The 18731-nt window shown below is 47.1% G+C and overlaps 9 protein-coding genes across 9 annotated transcripts; 5 read left to right on the plus strand and 4 right to left on the minus strand.

Annotated features, from left to right (window-relative positions):
• The first annotated feature begins 484 nt into the window (after positions 1 to 484).
• F5891DRAFT_699729 (uncharacterized protein) lies at positions 485 to 1075 on the plus strand. The gene has a single exon (XM_041372851.1). It carries the CDS (start codon positions 698 to 700, stop codon positions 995 to 997), a length of 300 nt encoding a protein of 99 aa, XP_041220483.1. The 5' UTR covers positions 485 to 697; the 3' UTR covers positions 998 to 1075.
• A 381-nt stretch (positions 1076 to 1456) lies between these two features.
• Positions 1457 to 2744, plus strand: F5891DRAFT_1060415 (ubiquitin-conjugating enzyme/RWD-like protein). The gene is made up of 4 exons (XM_041362868.1): positions 1457 to 1563; positions 1623 to 1755; positions 1812 to 1889; positions 1943 to 2744. Exons 1-4 carry the CDS (start codon positions 1561 to 1563, stop codon positions 2581 to 2583), a joined length of 855 nt encoding a protein of 284 aa, XP_041220484.1. The 5' UTR covers positions 1457 to 1560; the 3' UTR covers positions 2584 to 2744.
• Positions 2745 to 2888: 144 nt separating this feature from the next.
• Positions 2889 to 3892, plus strand: F5891DRAFT_984624 (uncharacterized protein; the record flags this gene model as incomplete). The annotated part of the gene is made up of 3 exons (XM_041377481.1): positions 2889 to 3216; positions 3276 to 3539; positions 3597 to 3892. 3 exons carry the CDS (start codon positions 2889 to 2891, stop codon positions 3890 to 3892), a joined length of 888 nt encoding a protein of 295 aa, XP_041220485.1.
• A 2493-nt stretch (positions 3893 to 6385) lies between these two features.
• F5891DRAFT_1060422 (uncharacterized protein) lies at positions 6386 to 7548 on the minus strand. The gene is made up of 6 exons (XM_041362869.1): positions 7530 to 7548; positions 7209 to 7478; positions 6972 to 7144; positions 6839 to 6916; positions 6725 to 6790; positions 6386 to 6673 (listed from the first exon to the last, which is right to left on the minus strand). The coding sequence occupies exons 2-6, from the start codon at positions 7419 to 7421 to the stop codon at positions 6583 to 6585; spliced, it is 621 nt and encodes a 206-aa protein (XP_041220486.1). The 5' UTR covers positions 7422 to 7478; positions 7530 to 7548; the 3' UTR covers positions 6386 to 6582.
• Positions 7549 to 7691: 143 nt separating this feature from the next.
• On the minus strand, positions 7692 to 8308 carry F5891DRAFT_960772 (uncharacterized protein; the record flags this gene model as incomplete). The annotated part of the gene is made up of 2 exons (XM_041375769.1): positions 7692 to 8115; positions 8190 to 8308. 2 exons carry the CDS (start codon positions 8306 to 8308, stop codon positions 7692 to 7694), a joined length of 543 nt encoding a protein of 180 aa, XP_041220487.1.
• Positions 8309 to 8651: 343 nt separating this feature from the next.
• Positions 8652 to 10303, minus strand: F5891DRAFT_1060425 (uncharacterized protein). The gene is made up of 7 exons (XM_041362870.1): positions 10021 to 10303; positions 9802 to 9964; positions 9715 to 9752; positions 9472 to 9662; positions 9339 to 9416; positions 9225 to 9290; positions 8652 to 9173 (listed from the first exon to the last, which is right to left on the minus strand). The coding sequence occupies exons 2-7, from the start codon at positions 9869 to 9871 to the stop codon at positions 9008 to 9010; spliced, it is 609 nt and encodes a 202-aa protein (XP_041220488.1). The 5' UTR covers positions 9872 to 9964; positions 10021 to 10303; the 3' UTR covers positions 8652 to 9007.
• A 1098-nt stretch (positions 10304 to 11401) lies between these two features.
• On the minus strand, positions 11402 to 12707 carry F5891DRAFT_1060431 (uncharacterized protein). The gene is made up of 3 exons (XM_041362871.1): positions 12517 to 12707; positions 11757 to 12459; positions 11402 to 11704 (listed from the first exon to the last, which is right to left on the minus strand). The coding sequence occupies exons 2-3, from the start codon at positions 12352 to 12354 to the stop codon at positions 11490 to 11492; spliced, it is 813 nt and encodes a 270-aa protein (XP_041220489.1). The 5' UTR covers positions 12355 to 12459; positions 12517 to 12707; the 3' UTR covers positions 11402 to 11489.
• A 99-nt stretch (positions 12708 to 12806) lies between these two features.
• On the plus strand, positions 12807 to 14197 carry F5891DRAFT_1115488 (pali-domain-containing protein). The gene is made up of 6 exons (XM_041363782.1): positions 12807 to 13220; positions 13283 to 13293; positions 13344 to 13390; positions 13441 to 13533; positions 13589 to 13783; positions 13834 to 14197. The coding sequence occupies exons 1-6, from the start codon at positions 13053 to 13055 to the stop codon at positions 13989 to 13991; spliced, it is 672 nt and encodes a 223-aa protein (XP_041220490.1). The 5' UTR covers positions 12807 to 13052; the 3' UTR covers positions 13992 to 14197.
• A 1537-nt stretch (positions 14198 to 15734) lies between these two features.
• F5891DRAFT_699865 (uncharacterized protein) lies at positions 15735 to 18645 on the plus strand. Its single transcript, XM_041372852.1, has 14 exons — positions 15735 to 15787; positions 15843 to 16338; positions 16402 to 16455; positions 16506 to 16581; positions 16630 to 16906; positions 16962 to 16986; positions 17089 to 17177; positions 17229 to 17312; positions 17360 to 17401; positions 17461 to 17481; positions 17533 to 17783; positions 17835 to 18011; positions 18067 to 18158; positions 18206 to 18645. Exons 2-14 carry the CDS (start codon positions 15875 to 15877, stop codon positions 18423 to 18425), a joined length of 1872 nt encoding a protein of 623 aa, XP_041220491.1. The 5' UTR covers positions 15735 to 15787; positions 15843 to 15874; the 3' UTR covers positions 18426 to 18645.
• The last annotated feature ends 86 nt before the right edge of the window (positions 18646 to 18731 follow it).

Genomic DNA, 18731 nt, shown 5'->3' on the forward strand with positions numbered 1-18731 from the left:
GAGGTCGTTGACCGTCACCATTATGACACGGAGTATTTTCAGCAAGGAGATAGTTGCCCTCCTTGCCGAGGCTACGAGGGTCCGCTGTCCATGCTAAAGATTTCGACAGCAGAGCATCATGCTGCAGTGGTGGTGGAGGATAATACGGAGCAAATGGTATCATTTGGAGGATTCAATTTCAATTTAGTGCTGTAGCGCCAAGCGAGAAAGATATGGTATAGCACTCTATGCAGTGCGCGAACGAAAGTTTACGTGTGATTGATAGTCGACGGTAACCATGTAGCACTACATGGCTGGTCCCGAGCCTACATTGAAAATGCATAGTCTGTACCTCTCACACATGGCACACTTCCAGGTTCAGATGATGAAGCCACGAGTGCTAGTGAGAGATCGGGACGAGAAATCGTAGTTCAAGCGAGCGTTCTGTGGTTACAAAGAAGAGAATCGTTGATGCCTTCAGGCAGGTTATGATTCGATGGCCGTGCGCGCGCGCGACCAATGGAACACGCTCCTGCAGGTTCTGCCGAAATTTGTGCTATCTGACAGCAAACACAATTATACCAAAATGATCAGAATCATGCCCGTTGGTAATATATGCATGATATAAAAACTGGCCGTTGTCCTATAGTATTCCCCCATCCTCAGTGATATCATCCGAGAGCCCCCTCAGAAGATTCCATATCATCTCGTACAGAAAATGCGTTTATCCCTCCCCGCTGTTGTTGTTGCTTTGACAGCATCTATCTTGGTCAGTGCATGTTCGAAGCAGTATGATCCTTGCAATTGGAACACCGATTGTTGTCCTTCCTACTTTTGTTCCTATAATATCGTGAGTATGAGCAGGCCGTTGTACAACCAGAACTCAACCACAATGACCCACCCAGTGCCAGTGATACACCTGCCAGCCTTCGTAGTCGATTGGAAATTGAGCCGGCAGCTCGAGCGGCACATGGGGATAGTGAGTCATGTCTCTGTTTTCGCATCATATCATGGTTGATGGTGCACCACCTAGTTCGGAGTCAATCAGTATAGTTAAATGTTCATACTGTCCGAGCAATGTAAATGTTTGAATTTATCTCGATCGTGCCTAGTAGTCTTGCTCGTGCCAGTCCACTGAGTTGTACGATTAGTAATAAGGAACGCACTGCACAGTCACCTCAAACGAAAGCGGAATTCCCTTGTTTTCAATGCGAGTTTGAAACTAGGTGCCGTCGCCGGCGATGCTTTGTTTGTAGGGCAGGTCGTCATAGACAACTGAGTGAGAACTGTGAACAGAGAATGAGGAAAATGCCATAATTTGTAACGGTGGACGATCCGCAGAATCATCGGTTTGGCATCTGACCTTGCAAGCAAGGTGACTTTTCGGGAGTTTCCCATTGCAAAGGAGGTTTTCCCTGAAAGCGAACTCACACATAGTACTTGCGGCAACAATTCTTCTCCCTAGACTAGGGTTAGGGTCGGAGTACGAATTTGTCATCACTGCTCCTTCTTTTCGAACCATTCTCTCAGGTCAGCCACATTTCATCTGAATTCTATTCAACAATACCTTATTACTTTGCCATGGTGCGTATGTTGAACGTGCTGCTTGATGCAGCTGTAATGTTTATTCTATTGGTTTACAGTCCCTAACACCCACGGCCATGCGCCGTTTGATGCGCGAGATCACCGAGTTGAAGAACAATCCTCCGGAGGGCATTCGCGTCGTCACGAGTGAGGAGAATATGCTCGACCTCACAGGAATCGTCGAGGGACCAGGTGAGTTATTGCATACTGAAATACGCGTCCATAAATCAAGTCATCTTATACCACAGAGCAAACACCGTACGCAGGCGGGTATTTCAGGGTGCGGTTCCAATTTACACACGAATTCCCCACTGCACCCCCCAAATGTACGCGTCATTATTAGTTGTCTGATTACATTTATCAAATACCATCGGCATAGGCTGGTTTGCAACCAAGATTTTCCACCCAAACGTCTCTTCCGCGGGAGAGATTTGTGTGAACACGTTGAAGAAGGACTGGCAACCGTCATATGGCATCGGTCACATTCTCGTGACAATCAAATGCCTCCTTATTTATCCAAATCCCGAGAGTGCCCTCGACGAGGAAGCAGGGAAGCTCCTCTTAGAGGACTACGACGCGTACTGTTCCCGCGCGAAGCTTATAACAAGTGTTCATGCCACTCCTCGCATACGACCTCCCGAATTTCAGACGCCATCCACTGAGGAAGAGGGAGAATCATCCACGACATCGATACCGGTTTCGATTCCAACACCAGCTGTGGTGCCGCCGCCACCACATATCACGCTACCTGTCCCAACATCTGCATCATCGCCTCGTAAATCCTCTCCTACGCCACCGTCGCAACCTCTCCAATCATCACAAGCGAACACATTGCCCTCATCACTCTCTGCGAGTACTGTGTCTAGCAAAGACGGCAAGGAGCGCTTATTTCCGCTTGGGACTGCAAATTCCAATGTTGCGGGCCCAGCTGCTGCTGCCACAACTAAAGCCGTCAAGCGATCCGCAGCCTCAGCCAGCTCCGGGACAGAGAAACGTAAGAAAGCGTTGAAGCGTCTATAAGAGCGCGCTTTGTACATACACTATGATCTAGGACATTGGTGCAATAGGGGGACCATCTTGTGCACATAGTAGTTACTAGTTCTGTTCTTTGTTTCCTGTCGATATGGCTGTCGCATTTGTTTTCTCAATAACATAATGACTAATACACAAGCTTGACATTATAAGCAAAACATCTGAAAAAAATTATAGCCGGCTCACTGTCACGTGTAACGGTGCGCGTCGCGTGACAAAGTGACCAAGTTATTTTCTATTTGAGCCAAATTTGAGCTCAGTACAAGAAAATTCGTTGTACTACATTCTCTGTCATGTTCTCCAAAGCCCTTTTAGCTCAGTCAAGGATGTTCTCTGTATCTCTCGGGGCCCGTGCGTCACATTCGTCGCTAGCTCTGTTACGCCATGCCAGCTCTGGAAAAGTGTCGATGCCATTACAATGGCAGCGGGCATTGTCAACGTCGTTAGCGCTGCGTGATGAAGAGTCACGGTTTGGCGACCAAAACTCGAAGTCAAGGGGCTTTCGGAGAAGCGTTCCGCCTTCGGGAACACTTTACATAGGAAACCTTCCATACTCTATCACTGAAGAAGAACTGCGACAGTCTTTTTCGGAGTTCGGGGAGATCGTGCGCGTATCTTTGGGTGTGTTTTCCGTGCTACACTGAAGTGTTTACGAAGTGCTGACTAGGCATGTGTTGTAGGCACCACACCAGAAGGGACCAGCCGTGGGTTTGGACACGTTCAATTTACCAATGTGGACGATGCTTGCAAGGTCGTTAAGGCGGATGAGGAGGACCCAATATATATCATGAACCGCGACATCCACCTTGACCATGCTGCAGTCCAGAAGGAGCCTGTGCGCGAACCTTACCACACGCTGTACATTCGTCCGTTTGGTGGGGTGGAGGACGACTTGCGCGAGATATTCAGCAACTTTCAACATTCCATTGCGGGTGTGAGATTACGTGCGTGCGCTTTGACTTATTGAACTGTCATGTGTCTGACTCTGGGCTCGGGTCTAGTGAGGGACAAAATCACCGGCGAATCAAAGGGAAGCGGGTTTGTGGAATTTGAGGATGCCGAGACTGCTACAGAGGCGCTCGAGGCTATAAAAGATCCAAAGGACCCTTTGACGGGTAGGCAGATGGTCATCAAATATGCAAGGCCTTCTCGTCTCGGTGCTGCTTCTGACCTCAGGAGTAACCCGGAGGGACAAAAGCGGAGATTCAACCAGAGGGAGAAAGGTCCTCGTCGCAAAAACTCATACGGTGGTGACTGGAAAGGTTCCCAGCGCACGGAGGAGTATCGTGATTCATAATGGAGTGGTGATCATCTGGGCATATTATAACTATATTGTGGTGCCCCCTTCATGCATGCTTGTTGTTCGCGCGTATTATCAGCTCATCATTAATCCCATCTCATGGCGTTATTCCTGGCTGCCTTCACTTCGTTCCACTGCTCTCTTGCTTTCTGACTTCGACATCTTAAATCTTGTCCCTTTTTCATTCTGCACGCCCGCCTCTGCTATAGACACCACCTGTAAGTGCACTCTTCTCAGGTATGGTCGACAAATTCTAACTCATGTAGAAATGAACCAGCACACCAGCAGTACCGCAAAACGCATTGAACGCCACGGGATAGGTGATGAACGTTGAACGTTCGAATACGTGCCAGGCTTTGAGCAATGCGATTTATATTGCGCTTCCAATCAGGAAACAACGTGCATATTGTTGGTGGCGCGTCACTACTGTTCGCCGACGCACGTGAACGACGAGAGCGAGGAGCTTGGGTATGTGATGTTCGGACTTGCGGTGTCAATTCCATCAAAGACCGGATATTTAAAATGGTTGAGATCGACCTCTGCTGGTATCTGCGGGTAAAGCAAGGTTCATACTGATAGCCACCTTGCCAGGCGCTGTCGATGTTGCACTAGGAAAACTAGCAGGTATGCAGGTTCAAGAGTCCAAACCATTTCAAACTTCAGAAAGGATATCGCCGTCGCCCAGAATCTTCCGAACCATCCATAACCGGCAAGAACTTAGGCTGAGGAGGGTCTGGAAGGTATGGCCTGCTCAGCGCTAGCAAATTTGCAGACGCTCCGAATAAGGGGCGTCAACCGTAGTGTCAAATATATTTTTAGCCCATTGGATGATCATGCTGTCTCCCACCATAGCTGGCTCGGGGTGCTTTCCACAGGCTCGTTGCAGTACTTCACTGCCTAGGAAAGTCTCAAGCGTCAACGAAAGTTGAGCTGAAGCAGATGTGGTGTTTCTCAGCGACCTCTTGGCTCCCATAGCGCGACTGGCTCTGTATACCTGCTCTGATCAAACAACCTACGGCACTCATTAGGTCATTATCATCGGACCGTTTTTGCGACTTCTCTGAAACACTAGTATTCACCTTTCCCCTGCTGGCCTACGGTGCATCGTATTTGCTTACAAGGTAGATACTAAGCCCTCCCTTCTTTCACATGTGACCAGGTTTTGACGCTTCTGCTCGTCCTTTAGAATCAATTCATATCTTGATCCAAGAATTTGGATGCGAGGTGGCGTGGATGTAGTTTCGGTTGGGAACTCATCTCACTCTTTCGGCGACCTTGTGCTGCGTGATGAATTGAGTGCTTATCTGTATGTGGTCATCGCATATCACCCTTGGGTATCGGGCAGGATGGCATCATAGATGTTACCGTGTGTCTGATTCTATCGTTTCGTTCTGTCAAAGCCCTCATGATTGACTGCGTCGGAATACATAGGTGCAAACGTCGGATGATTGTGTGTCCAACCTTGGCCGGCTGGCAGCTTTATATCCCCATAGGCGGCGAATCCTCGAACCATCTAAAACGTGGAAAGCGAATAAATCGTTTGTGTACACTCTATACATCCACACACGGGGTACATTCTACCAAGGACACGCCAGTCATCCAGGGACGTCTAATATGATTCAACTTGCGCCATATATATTCCAATCTCCGTAGACAAATGTGCCAAGCGATTCGTGCAAGCAGGACGATGAATTTGAACGTCAACAAACCTGCACGAAAAAGAAGACGCAGAGTCAGTCGCATAATAACAATTGAAGCAGCGTATATAAAAGCGATAGATTTTACTGTAGCACCGGGATTGTACATGACAGCGGTCACGAGCGCCAGCATGAGGATTTTGAACAGGGCCATGAGATATTGGGGCGAATTGAAGAACAGCGCCCATTTAAATACTTGGCCGAGCTTGTGCAATATGATATGATTGAGTACTGGCCGGAACAGCATGATGAAGCAGCATAGGCGAAAGAGGATGAAGACAAGGGGTCTCAACACATGGCTGAGTTTTGCGAGTTTCAGCGGCGAGAGCAACGATGGCACGAATTTTGAGATGTTTGAGCAGAGTAAGTTAGGACTTTCTAACGGCAGAGTTTTTTTGAGAGGTCTGAGGAGAGTATCCGTCTTTATGACGAGCCCAAGCATGATGATAACGGTTACGGTGAGAGAAGTGAAATTTTATATAGGGGTCAATTGACAAAAAGAAATACGCAATCACATGACTTCACTAGGTAATTGACCATCTACTACTAGTCTTACTTCATATCTATGATTCTATTCCTGTCTGATGACACGACGACTTAGACTGGTGACACGAACACCATATAAGACATACTTTGATCGTATTACTTAGTGATAACACGGAACCGACACGAAGCTTGACTATTTGACTCAGTCTGGGATGTTATATGTACGGTATTTGCATTCACCGATTCCTCGAATTCAGGCGTTGTGTGGAGATGCGGTGTGAGCAGTGTAGTAACTGCATCGAAAAGCTTGCCACAAAAACATAACTTATATTGCTCGTACACAACACTACCTGGTAACTAGGCGAAGCTATTGGACAACGCGAGAATGGAGGGCACTATATATCAGCTGTGTGCAATGCTAGTCATGCATTGTCATCACAACTGCAATATAATGACAATGCATGACGTAGATCGAGGAAAAAGAAGTGGAGGATAACAGCCCGCTTAAGCAGCTAGTGGTCTACGCATTCCATGACGGCGAGCCGTGAGAATGCTACGGATGAGCGCAGCTAGTAATACGAAAGTTACAAGAGCCCTAGCGGGAATATGAACAAGGAAGCCATGGTTATATATCAAAGATACATACTCAGTGACCCAAGCAAAGCCTTCTAGCGCGTTAAGTTGAACAAGATATACGAAATTGCCCTGGGTCCTAAGAAGATAGGAGGTGAGCGGTAAGTAGTAAGAAGATGACACCAACTTGCGATCCAGCGCTCCACTGAGAGCTGTAGTCATACTTGTGGCGCCGGCGGTCCAGAAGAGCCATGTTAAAAACAGGCTACAATAAATTCATCAGCAAGTCCGACCGTCCATGCCAAAGGAAGTCTACGTACACGCTACCCAAAACACTGCCCGGAAGACAAGAGGAGAAAATCATGTAGAGACTGGAGAATACGATCGTCCATGCTGAAGTGAACAATAGAAAACGAGTGCGGTCTCGTTCAGCTAGACTGAAGTAGTTGTGGTAGGCAGTAAAACGCGATGTGAGCCAGGCTGAGATTGACAGCTACCACAGGATTTCCACAGGAGGTCATTATATCACTAATGTTGAAAATAGAACGGGCACATACCACGATGATACTGCAGAAAATAATTAACGAAGAGACAACTAAAATCCAGGGTGTCCGCCAATGATGGTGCAGATGTCCCATTCGCCTGTGGGTATCTAAAGCCATTGTGTGAGGTAAGGAATTCAGCTGAGAGGGGCAGGGATTAGTATTTATCACGAGGTATTGAGGTCGAGGATTGTGGAGGTTTTGCAACTGAGATCGCAATTGCGACATCTATGTGTATTCAAGTTAAGTTCAACATAAACGCTGTTGAACCAAATGATCACCTCTCTGCGGAGAAATCATTTAGAAAATATTCATTGCTTATGAGGAGCAGCTCACAGGGCACGTTCAGTCTCTATTTCCTCGATCTTAGCAAGGAGATTGTCTTCCACAGCACGAGATGTTCTGGAGCCATGGTCTGTGGTCAGTGTGCTGTTGCGAAGCTGGTCGCGAAGATGACGACATTCTGCTTTATCACGCTCGCTCTCACGTTGAAGAACTTTATATCGCTGGAGGGAGTCTAAGGCGGCTCGAAGTGGTATATGCTAAAAATGCCGCATATGAGAAATTTGATGAGAATTGGGTCAGGTACTGACAGCAAGCATAGGTATACATCGCGTTTGTGATGCGCCTGCAGAATGAAAAGAGACTCACAGAATTTGGGTCACCCGGTTGAGACTGTAGCCATTCCTGTACTTCGGAGACTACTTCATCGGCATCGACTTCGGGGACACCTTCGCCTGAGACTAGAGATATCCGACGAAGAAGAAAATCAGCACGATTGGGAACAACACCCTGTTCGGCATTGTCTCGTTCAGCATTATCTTGTTCGAGTGGATTTCCGATATGTAGTCTCTTGACACCATCTAGATCGAACGGTTCGCGACAGAGAGGACATGTATTTGTGTTTAAGGAGTGAAGGCACCTGAGATTGAAGAGGATATGAGATGAGAAATAGATATTATTGCTGGGCGCAAGCTGGTAGAAAATCAGACGTACCCGAAACAGAAGATGTGACCACACTCAATTGTATGCGGAGAAGTAGCAAGATCTGAGGAGGTCGAATAGGGATCAAGGCAAACGTCACAGCGACTTGAGGGATGGACGACAAGTGGCATGCCTACTACTAGTTCATAAGAAAATTTACCAACAGTAAGCTTAGGATTTTTTTTATTGGTGCAAAATTCAAACCCAGCACTAGCCACAAGCTTAATGCCATCAGCGCTTCAGCCATCTATTATGTATAGTGAGTACTTAACTTACGTGTGGTTGGAACAAGATTGGCGAATCACTATTAGTAGCGCACTGCCATCCTATGTTCCTGGCCATTCGCCAAGGCAAAACCTGATAAAACAAGGCAGTTGGCTGACTCCGTAAGCAGAACTTGGCAAAAGGTGCAGAGCATTGCGCGAGACGACTGTACTCCACAATCACTACAATGTATACATTGCATGGCCATGATGAATTGATGTCGATAATGCTTTCGACAATATTTTCAAATGTCGATCTACATTACATAAGCGGGTACATCCTGGCAGGCATACAGCATAGCTCGGTCATGCAATTCAAAAGTATAAGTGTATGGCAGTGTGTGCTCAGGCAAGCAGTCATTACGAAGTAAATGCGACGTGCAAAGACATGTAACAGCAATATCCGCTGGATTTGGGGTGGCAAGGAAGTGACAAGAAACAAATATGGATAGAAAGAAAGATAAATTGAACATAGAAGTGATGCATGGACGCCCGGAGGGTCATGTCGAATTTCGAATAGAACGACAAAATCAAAGGCGTCTCGACTCTCGCTCAGTTGCACGCATACTAGTAGTGCGGGGGATGACTCTCCGGCAGGCTCCGAATCGGCACTTTGCTCAATCGTACTATGATATTGTCACGATCGTCAAAATTGTCGTGATGGTCTGAACCTGGACGGGTTGCGATGATGCCACGGATGAGCACAGCTACTAATGCGAAAGTTACAAGAGCCCTAGTGAGAATATGAACAAGGAAGCCATAGACATGTATCAGTGACACGTACTCAGTGACCCAAGCAAAGCCTTGTAGCGCGTTGAGTTGATCAAGATATATGATATTTCTCTGGGTACTAAGAAGATGAGAGGTGAGTGGTGAATAGCAAGAAAATGTTACGAACTTGTTATTCAGTTCTGCACCGAGAACTGTAGTTATACTTGTAGCACCCGAGGTCCAGAAGATAAATGTTAAAAACAGGCTGCAACGAGTTTGTCAGCATGTCCGACCATCCATGTCAAAGAGAGTCTTCGTACAAGACGATATGAGATCCCACACTACCCAAAACACTTCCTGGAAGATAAAAGAAGAAAAGCATGTAGAGAACGGAGAATACGATCGTCCATCCTGAAGTAAACAATAGAAAACGAGTGCGGTCTCGTTCAGCTAGACTGAAGTAGTTGTCGTCGACAGTAAAACATGATGTGAGCCAGGCTGAGATTGAAAGCTACCACAGGGGGTCATTATCTCGCTGTTGTTGAAATAGAACGTGCACATACCACGATGATACTGCAGAAGATAATCAATGAAGAGACAACTGAAATCTAGGGTGTCAGTCAATGACGGTGTAGAGGACAGAGACTCACTAGGATGTCCCATTCGCATGTGGGTATCAGAATTCATTGTGCGACCCGGAGGCAAGGAGTCTGACTTCATGAGGGGGAAGGGATTAGTATTATTGATAAGGTATGGAGGTTGGGGATTGCCAGGGTTTTGCAATTGAGATGACTTTTATGATTATCCTAGATACTAGTAGAAGATGCATAATTCAAAGCCAGCATTATGAGTTTGATGCAAGTACTTACTGATACTTTCATAGACCAGATTTCATTTTGTTCCCTTCACGGCACGGCTTCTGTTTACGTGTGGTCCGTGGAGCTCGACAGACAAAAGGGAAAGGTCCCGCAAGTCATTACGATGTTTGGGCGCGTGAGATACCCCACAATGGCCGCTTATCCGACGCTCTGCCTGATACGATTGTAGGAGTCATACATGAGATTGTTAGAGATCCTGCACTCGGCCTGCCGCGGTCTGGTACTGATATCGAGAATCAACACAGACAAAATGGACCGGTTAGCTTCGAACCATGATGGTTCTGGAACGGACCGCAGCAACCGTGACACTGCCTTGAAGGAATCAGTACGGTCAATCATGATGAAGACAATAGTCTAGTGGTACGTCACTGTGGTATCAGAATATCGTCAATCGATAGTCATGCACTGCCGCAAGAGGTGACATATTCAAGTTGTCGCAGCTACCATGAACACTATCATGATGAGCGGACTCCGAGCTTGCCATTCTAGAATAGCAGCTTCGCGCATCGCAAGAAGTGGGAACCCTGTTGTTTGTTGAGCTCTATAAGTAAACAGAAGCGGTAAGGGGAACAAAATGAAATCCGATTTGTCGTTCTGTACTGCGTTTGAACAACCGCCAATGGCAAAACGGACAAGTGCCCTTCGAGGTCAATCGAAGTTCTTGCAACCTCCTTGAAACACAAGATGTATCGGCAATTTCCGGCTGAAGAACATGATCGAGATCACGTGATGTTCTGTCCTTTGAACTTTGAACAGCCTCGTCGGACTCTGATCAGTCTCCCGGAGTCCCAGGTCAGAACACTAACTTAACAATTATTTAGGTCAAGCAAGGTTTCTCCCGGCGCAGGTGGCATTCTCGAAGCACTGACACTGGTCCCTTGAGCGCAATTGTGACTCCGATCATAAACAGGCCCATCTTCACTTACCTCGAATACCTCTTGAGATTTCATCGACAATTCCTCAACCGGCGGGCCACTTCGGTTATCTGGCGCTTGAAGCTTGAAAGTGCGCTTCCCCACTGCTTGGGCATCTTTGGGACATCGATTACACATCTTCACGCTCGCCTCAAGATGTTCTAAAGGCGTATCACAGGATTAAATTGTCCCTTCTTCTATTTCCTATTTAATTCTCGTGAGTCTACGCCAAGTACTATCTTGAATATTCATCCGGTTTTCAAACGCTGGCCCATGCAAACACGACCTATCTATGTGTTGAGGGAACAGAACAAGCGCCGAGTGATAACAGGGTATGTGAGCCGCACAACCTTGATACCCGTACGACTAAGTTCTGCCAACCAAACGGCGAGCATCAGATGTACGGTTTCGTCGAAAGTTGCCTAATCTGCAAGAGACTTATTTGTCATAAAGTCGAACATGATATTTGGATGCAGACAAGCACTACGATACGCCAAAGATACGCAGGAGAACTTATGAAGAAACATTCAAGTCATGACAGAATACCTACATCTGAAATTTGATGGCGTCCACGCCTGATTTCTTATGGTGTAAAATCCTGCGTAAAGCCCTCTTTGCCCTGGATTGTCCGGCGCTGGTGCGTTTAGAAGATCCACGGCGTATGAGCCCTTGGCCCTTCACTCCAGATAGAGACTTCTTTCCGTGAGCGATAGATCGGTACCTGTGCGATGCTTGCCTTGGTGGAGAAACCCGATCAGGTTCTAGCCAACATAATCAGTAAATTGTTAGTGGAATCGGGTACTGGTGGGCAACCTTGGGCTTTGAGGGTAATCCCGGACGAGGAAGGAACAAGCTGGAAAGGAGAGGTGAGGAAGTTGAGCTGATCAGAGTATTCTTTGGAGCCATCTCTGCTTTCCGCATAATCCTCGACAGCTTCATCGGCAGATGTACATAACAAAGCTTCATCGTCGTCATGTTCGAAAACTACTTCATGATCGCTCCCGTAGATCGAAAGACCGACGAGACTCAGCGGGGAGAAGTCAGCTGTGGTTTGTAGAGAGTCCTGGTTGATGCATCCGGGACCATGAACGTCGTATAGCCCGCGAAGGCGAGGTGACGGGAAATGACTGCTGCGTGTGGGGGTGGGGGTGTCGCGCATGTGTTGCTGTATGACGATGGACTCCGATAAAGCATCTCGAAGCCTCCGATTCGGAGTGAACGCCTCGAGAAAGTGCAGCCTCTGTCTTTTAGCTTCCACGCGGTGTTGTGTCTCGTCACGGAGTCGCTCGAGAGTTTGTATGTGTTCGAGAAGGATGCATGCAGTTGTGAGTGCGTTGAAATGATTCAGAGGGGTACGTGTGCTTGTCTCCATGTGTGGCTGAGCATTGCCAGCTGGAATCGGAGAAACCATGATTGTGTTACCAGGGAGCTATGATTTTGTTGGATATAAACGCAGTAGGAACAGCCATCGTGCGACAACAGAGTCCCAGTCAGTCTGAACTGAAATAAATCAGTACTAGAGGTTTGAAACGTAAATAGAAGATAAAAAAGGAACGGCTAAAAGAATACAAGCCTTCTATCTTGATTCCCTGGAAAGACCGTCGGAACTAGGTCTCGCCGCCTCGCCCTGATAGTACCTGAGTCCGAGTTTGAACATATACGTCATCGATGACTAGACTCGTGACTAGGGTGGTCTGGAGACTCGATGTAGGACGCCGAGATCAGACCTGAGGCTGCTCAAGACACGCGTACGGTCAATGGGTGAAGATGCGATATATACACCATATTGATCAAGTATGCCCGTGTTGTGGACTCAGTGGCTGTGTCTAGTCAGCAGACAAAGCGCCATCATAACCTTATTCACGCTCGCTGATTATCGACGATCTGCAGAAAACTTCCGAGGGTGGATACCTATTACCGACAACCCGGAATGACGTTACCAAAAGGTGGCATCGTGGCAGTGCTGTAGGGCGCACACACTCCTCCCTCCGCCGCAATTGGCATAAAAGTTAACCTTGCCCCCACCCCCACTTAATCTTCGTCTCTGACGTCGTTCGTTCATAGTCCTTGAAAGACGACAAACAAGCAATACCAATCAAACTGGCGAAGATGTCGAGAACATACTGTATTCCAGGCGTCTTCTTCCTCTTTTCTGCCTGGTTCCTCCTTTTCATCGTCTCAATCTCTCTCCCAAGTTTTCAGGCCATGGACATTACTCGCGTCCATTCCAGCGGACAGGTTTCAAGCAACAACAACGAAGCATTCACCCAACTTAGAGTGAGTAGCAGTTTAGTTGACTTGAGGTGCCCGAACTCATGGTTCCTCACCGTATCGTCTAGCTCGGTATTTGGTAAATATCATACAATACTATACGAGATGGCACAACTAAACTACCTTCAGGGGTTATTGTGTTGACCTGTCTGCGGGCCGCACATGTTTCAACACTGGTAAACCTATTTATTGATATCGCTACAATTCTATGCTTATTGAATGACAGGCCATGGATACTCGCTCACTGTCACCAACTCACAGAATACTGAAGTTACTATAGGTCCTTCGTGGACACGTGGCCTCGCTACTCTCCCCGTTGGTCAGTTGTACTCCGTACCCAAAACAGCTGCAATCTGACTTCGCCTCTCCCTTAGCCTGCTGTGTTGCATTTATTGCACTTCTTCTATCCTTTTCCCAGCACATCACAATTACCTTGGTGGCTTCTCTAGTCTCATTCCTCGCGGCCCTGATTACTCTCGTCGCATTTGCCATCAATATCGCTCTTTTTGCCTATGTCAAGCAAGAATTGGGTACGCTAAATATAAGCGAGACAACCATCACTGGGCCTGGTTGGTTTTTTCTTTTCCTCAGCTCACTACTGGTCTCAACACTACCACAGGTTTTTGGCTCACATTCGTAGCCCTGATCCTGCTTCTCTTGGCTGGATGCACTGTGTGCTTCGGCCGTCGTCGTGACAGAATGGCAGGTGCTACTAATAACGCATACCAGCTGAATGGCCCCAAGGGCGGGTTCCTTTCGCGCTTCCGCCGCAACTAGGATTCATGACTTTTACGGATGGATGGAAACTTGATGATCTTGCTATATATACCGACTGGACGCTGCACGCCGAATTTTCGTGTGCATCATTTGTTGCAAAGGTTCTCCTAGTAGTAACCGTGGACAGTGTGTTCATTCTATCGATTTGTCTTGTATACCATGTTGAACCCTTTTATGAATTTGACATCTATATTTGGAATCCCCTAGTGCCTGGTGAGGTATTCTTTGATCTGAGTATATGGCGCTCGACTACTGATGTGACAGATTGAGGAATACGTGCCTCTGTATGGAAACACGTCACATGGGGTCGAATACTAAGTGTAGGTATGCACTTCACTGTACACACGGAATCTGCAGCTGCGACATCAACCCCACTAATCCTCCTAGTAAGTAAAAATTCCGCCCGCAAAAGTTTGAATCCAGGTTTGAACTGCTTTTTCAGAGTTACTAGCTGTATGCCACTTCAGCATATGACAAGCATCCGACCGGTTCCTATCTTGTTTCGGATGTCACATCATGTCAAGGTCCAATCGACCGAAACGAGGTTGCTTGCAACTGTGGCGGTGTGTTGATCACGCGCAATACATGCATGCCTCCATAGCAATCTCCAAATCCAGTGTGATTGTCACTGACTGATCCACTCAAGCCTAGGTCTGATGTATCGATACTATCCTACTAGTATCAGGCCAATGGCGATGCTGTGTGATCTGCATAAGATCATGACCGTTAACAATAATTGTGCTCCCCTCAGCTGGTATTCATAGGCTCCCGGATCAACCCAGTTTGACCTTCCTGTTCCCAAGTTTTATCAATGAAGATGGGCATCATCGGACTTTCAATGAAAGACTCATCTGCTCTCAAGGACGTCGATAATGGTCAACGCATGGCACTGCTGAGTGGGACGATAGCGGTGATCAATACTGCAAAGGCTGTCATGCCTAGTGTCCTCTTGCAAAGCATTCTTCTACAGGTTCGAACATCTTGCATCGCAAAAGTAAGTTATTATTGGACGATTTTAGGCTACATGGCACTCTGATATTTCTATATAGAATACCCTGAATAACGAGGGTGATCTCCGTGGATTGATCGAACAGTGCCGAGTGATTTGTGATATCGTTGTAAGGGCTACAGATGCGATGGTCAGACTGACAGCGGCTTGAGCAGTGAGCTTAGCGACATCATCATCGATCACAGAAGGTGGGATTTTCGGCAAAATGGAATTCCATGAGGCGAAATCTTTGGATCGAAAAGTCGGAGGGGCGAAAAAGTCAATGCTGAGACGTTCTACACAAGTCGACTGATATGCTTGACCATCAAGCGTCTGTAGCCAATCTCGCTCACCCTGGCTCTGCAGCCAATCGCCGCCTTGGGAAGAAAGCCTCTGCCACAAATCATAAGTAGACTGTGTCTGTCGTCGAAGCGCCCAACCCTCATTGGTTTATATGTATACACCGCTTGAGTACCTGACCATGAGCGGTAACTGCGATTCATCACTCTCATCGACCTACGTGTTCTCGATCATACAATACAAACAATGTGTGTATGTCCAAACACTATTTGCTGCACATATTCACCACTTCTCCATGTCCTAGCATTATGTTCTACTGCACGTGGAGTAGCACGAGTGGTCTTTCGTAGTGGGGGCTTGATTAAGTAAAACGAGCAAACAACAGGGATTTGGATCATCAACAAATGAGACATCATTGAATTTGAAGACTCGTTCTGTGTGGGCGTACACACGATCGATGAACGACATTCATAGGGCGGTCGGCGGCCGGACATTGAGGGAAGCTTAAGTAAGTAACTTGATGTCCGTGAGACTTGGCCACTGGAAGCTATCATGTATCGCAGACAAAGTGCTTTGTACAGGAATCCCGTCCTCGATGATCGTCAATATGCCTGGAGGATATCACATGCGCATGTTCATCGCCTGGTTGAGGCTCTCTGTCAGGAATACCATATTTCGCTCATATACGAGCCTCCTCGCTTTCCTTCTGCGACTAATCCGACACTGCCAGATCTTTGTTAGCCGAAAAAAGAGAACCTTTCGAGGACCAGATTTAGCGTTCAGCTCTCATCCGACCGACCAAGAGAATAAGACTCAGGAGACTCTCGCCGTGCCGCTGCTCAAAGCACCACGAAGTGAAGGGTTGAATCCTCTAGCTTCCAACACCCAGTCTCTCCCGATCCCTTCTGTGCCATCAACACCAAGCTATATCGCGATGCCTGAGCCCAGTTTTCACACCACCGTCGCTGCCACCATGCTGCCCCATGCCGCGGCGCCCGGGCAGTTCACTTTTACTCCCATCATACCTGGACAGATAAGGCGATATGAGAGGAATCAATTGTATGCGAAATATATCTGTTGAGCGCATTATCATCTCAACGCCGTTATAAATCATATTAACAGTCAAGATCAAAATGAAGATTTTGAGATTCAAAAAGGTCCTTTGGACTATTCAGAGTAAGCATGCTGGTGGCACCGCACTCGATGAAATTAAAAGGGGCCGTCAGGGAGCTCGTTCCGGTGTCGGGATGGGAACCGCTCACGCACCCAGAAGGCGCTTTGTTTTTCTATCACTCATATGATGTACGTCTGTGGCAGCTCTTACATGACTTTATTCATATCTCCATCCAGCGAGTTTTCACCGATGTTGATGTTCGAGACCCTGGATCTGCGGTCACAATGGGTACAATGGGTGAGGTTGTTAAAGAGGCGTACAAAGAAGCCCGCAAGGCACACACCTTTCATGCGTCCGTCGAACTCACTTTGGAGCATATGGAAGTGGATGGGGAAGAGAAATGGGGGTACTACTTTGTCGATCACGACAGACATGTCATTTTCTGGCCGGAACCCTACAAATCTGGAGATCTTCTGGATAATGTTCGAGGAGTCAAACGCAAAAGCCACATCAGTGAGTTTATTCCGTCCAATGCTCACCCGAGCTTCTCCCATGGTGTTACTCCCAGAATATGCACTAGAATCGCAGTACTGGTCCGTATGGTCTCAGAAGTATGCATGTTCCCTTACCTGACCAAAGTAAATGTGCTGATATTTTTTAATAGCCCTTCTTACCTATTATCATCATTTCGACAGGTTACACATCGAATTATTTCCAAATAAACGCTTCCTTCCGCAATATGTCCTCGTGAGACTTAAGGAAATCGTTATGTTTACCCAGGCAGGTGGGTAAACACTAAAAATCACCTGCGACGTGCTGGCATGATTTGTGACAGACAATATTACTTCTGAAAAATCCCTAGCAACTTTTACTCCGGACCAGGTTTCAAGCATGCTAGACCTTATGGATCCTCTCATGAGTGAATCGCTTCCTGATATGAGAGGTTATCGTTAATTATCTGTTCAGGCAGTGTTGACAAGGAACATGAGCATTCTGTGTGGATCGTCGGTAGGTCTAAGAACGGAAACTATGTTGATGGCTTCTGATACCTTTGTTGATGACTTCAGCTCGGTTTATGGGAGATTTCTGTGAGTTCAGGTTAGTTGCGAGCGCAAGCCGTCCGCTAACTACTTAATCAGGCAGCGACAAGTTTGCGAATTTCTGTGGACAGCCGGGCGCCCGACTTGACGTAGACCAGTCGTTATACGGCGATTCCGTTCCCCACCCGAAAAGCGTCCTTTTTCGCGTCATGAATGTGATTTTGTTTGGATCCCCTGATGCTCAAAGCAAGGCCCTTCACAAGATATGGGTCGATTACACCATTGTTCAACGGCGTTGGAAAAACTTCATCAACAGGCTCAATAATGAATGGAATGGATACACGATATTCGTGAGTTGTACTTTTGCTTCCTGTCGTCAATGCATTCGACGTCTATTTCAGTCTACGGTGATGCTTGCCGTTGATATCAGTTTTTTGGCGGTTCCACCTGTCCAGAATCAAGTGCCTGCAATCCTTGTATTGTATATGTCTACCCTCTGCGCCTTGGGCTCGTTAGTGATCTCACTGGTCCTGGCTGGACAAGTCAATGACAGCCGGCGGGATTCCGCTGAAAGCGTGGTGCGTTTTCCTGTTTGTTGTTCGTTTGACTTGCATTTTTTACGCCCACCACTAGGCCTCGTTCATGTTAGAAATGTCGCAATCTGTGCTCGGCCTCGAGAGCCTTGCACTCATGCTTAGCCTGCCGTATGCTCTTCTGATCTGGGGGTACGTTTTTGGTTGCACAAATGAGACGGTGACTTACTCTTTGATAGAATGGCATTCTTTGCTGCAGCGTTATCCACCGTGATTTACTGCACTTCCGACGTTGTCACCATCTCGATCGTCTCTCCAATTTGGGCTGCCATATTTATCCTGTCGACGTGGCCGGTACTAGCTACTAATAGTATCCATGTATCCCACATGAGTCCCTGGATCGCGAAACAAATGTCGTATTTCAGATCATGGTGGGTAGCCACCAGGTCTCATTTCTAATCCGATGTACTACAGTTATGTCTGGTGTTTTGGATGTTTTATGCGAACTGGTTTGTTACTGGATATTGATGTGGTGTACACAGCCCTGTGCATTTATAGTGAACGTGACACTTGCAAGTTATTCTATTCCTCCGCCAGCACCTCATCAGTCCACCGCCATTCTACGTGTTTGGACTGTCACGTTTTTTCTCCTAAGCTAGTGCCCTTGATCCCTATGTATCCGCTACATAATACCAGATCGAATGAATGTTACTTATCACACAGGTACATCTAGGTAATGCGGAGAAAATACAACGATGCGACAAG

The sequence above is a fragment of the Suillus fuscotomentosus genome (assembly GCF_016647785.1).
Source record: "Suillus fuscotomentosus strain FC203 chromosome Unknown F5891scaffold_73, whole genome shotgun sequence".
Classification (NCBI taxonomy): Eukaryota; Fungi; Basidiomycota; class Agaricomycetes; order Boletales; family Suillaceae; genus Suillus; species Suillus fuscotomentosus.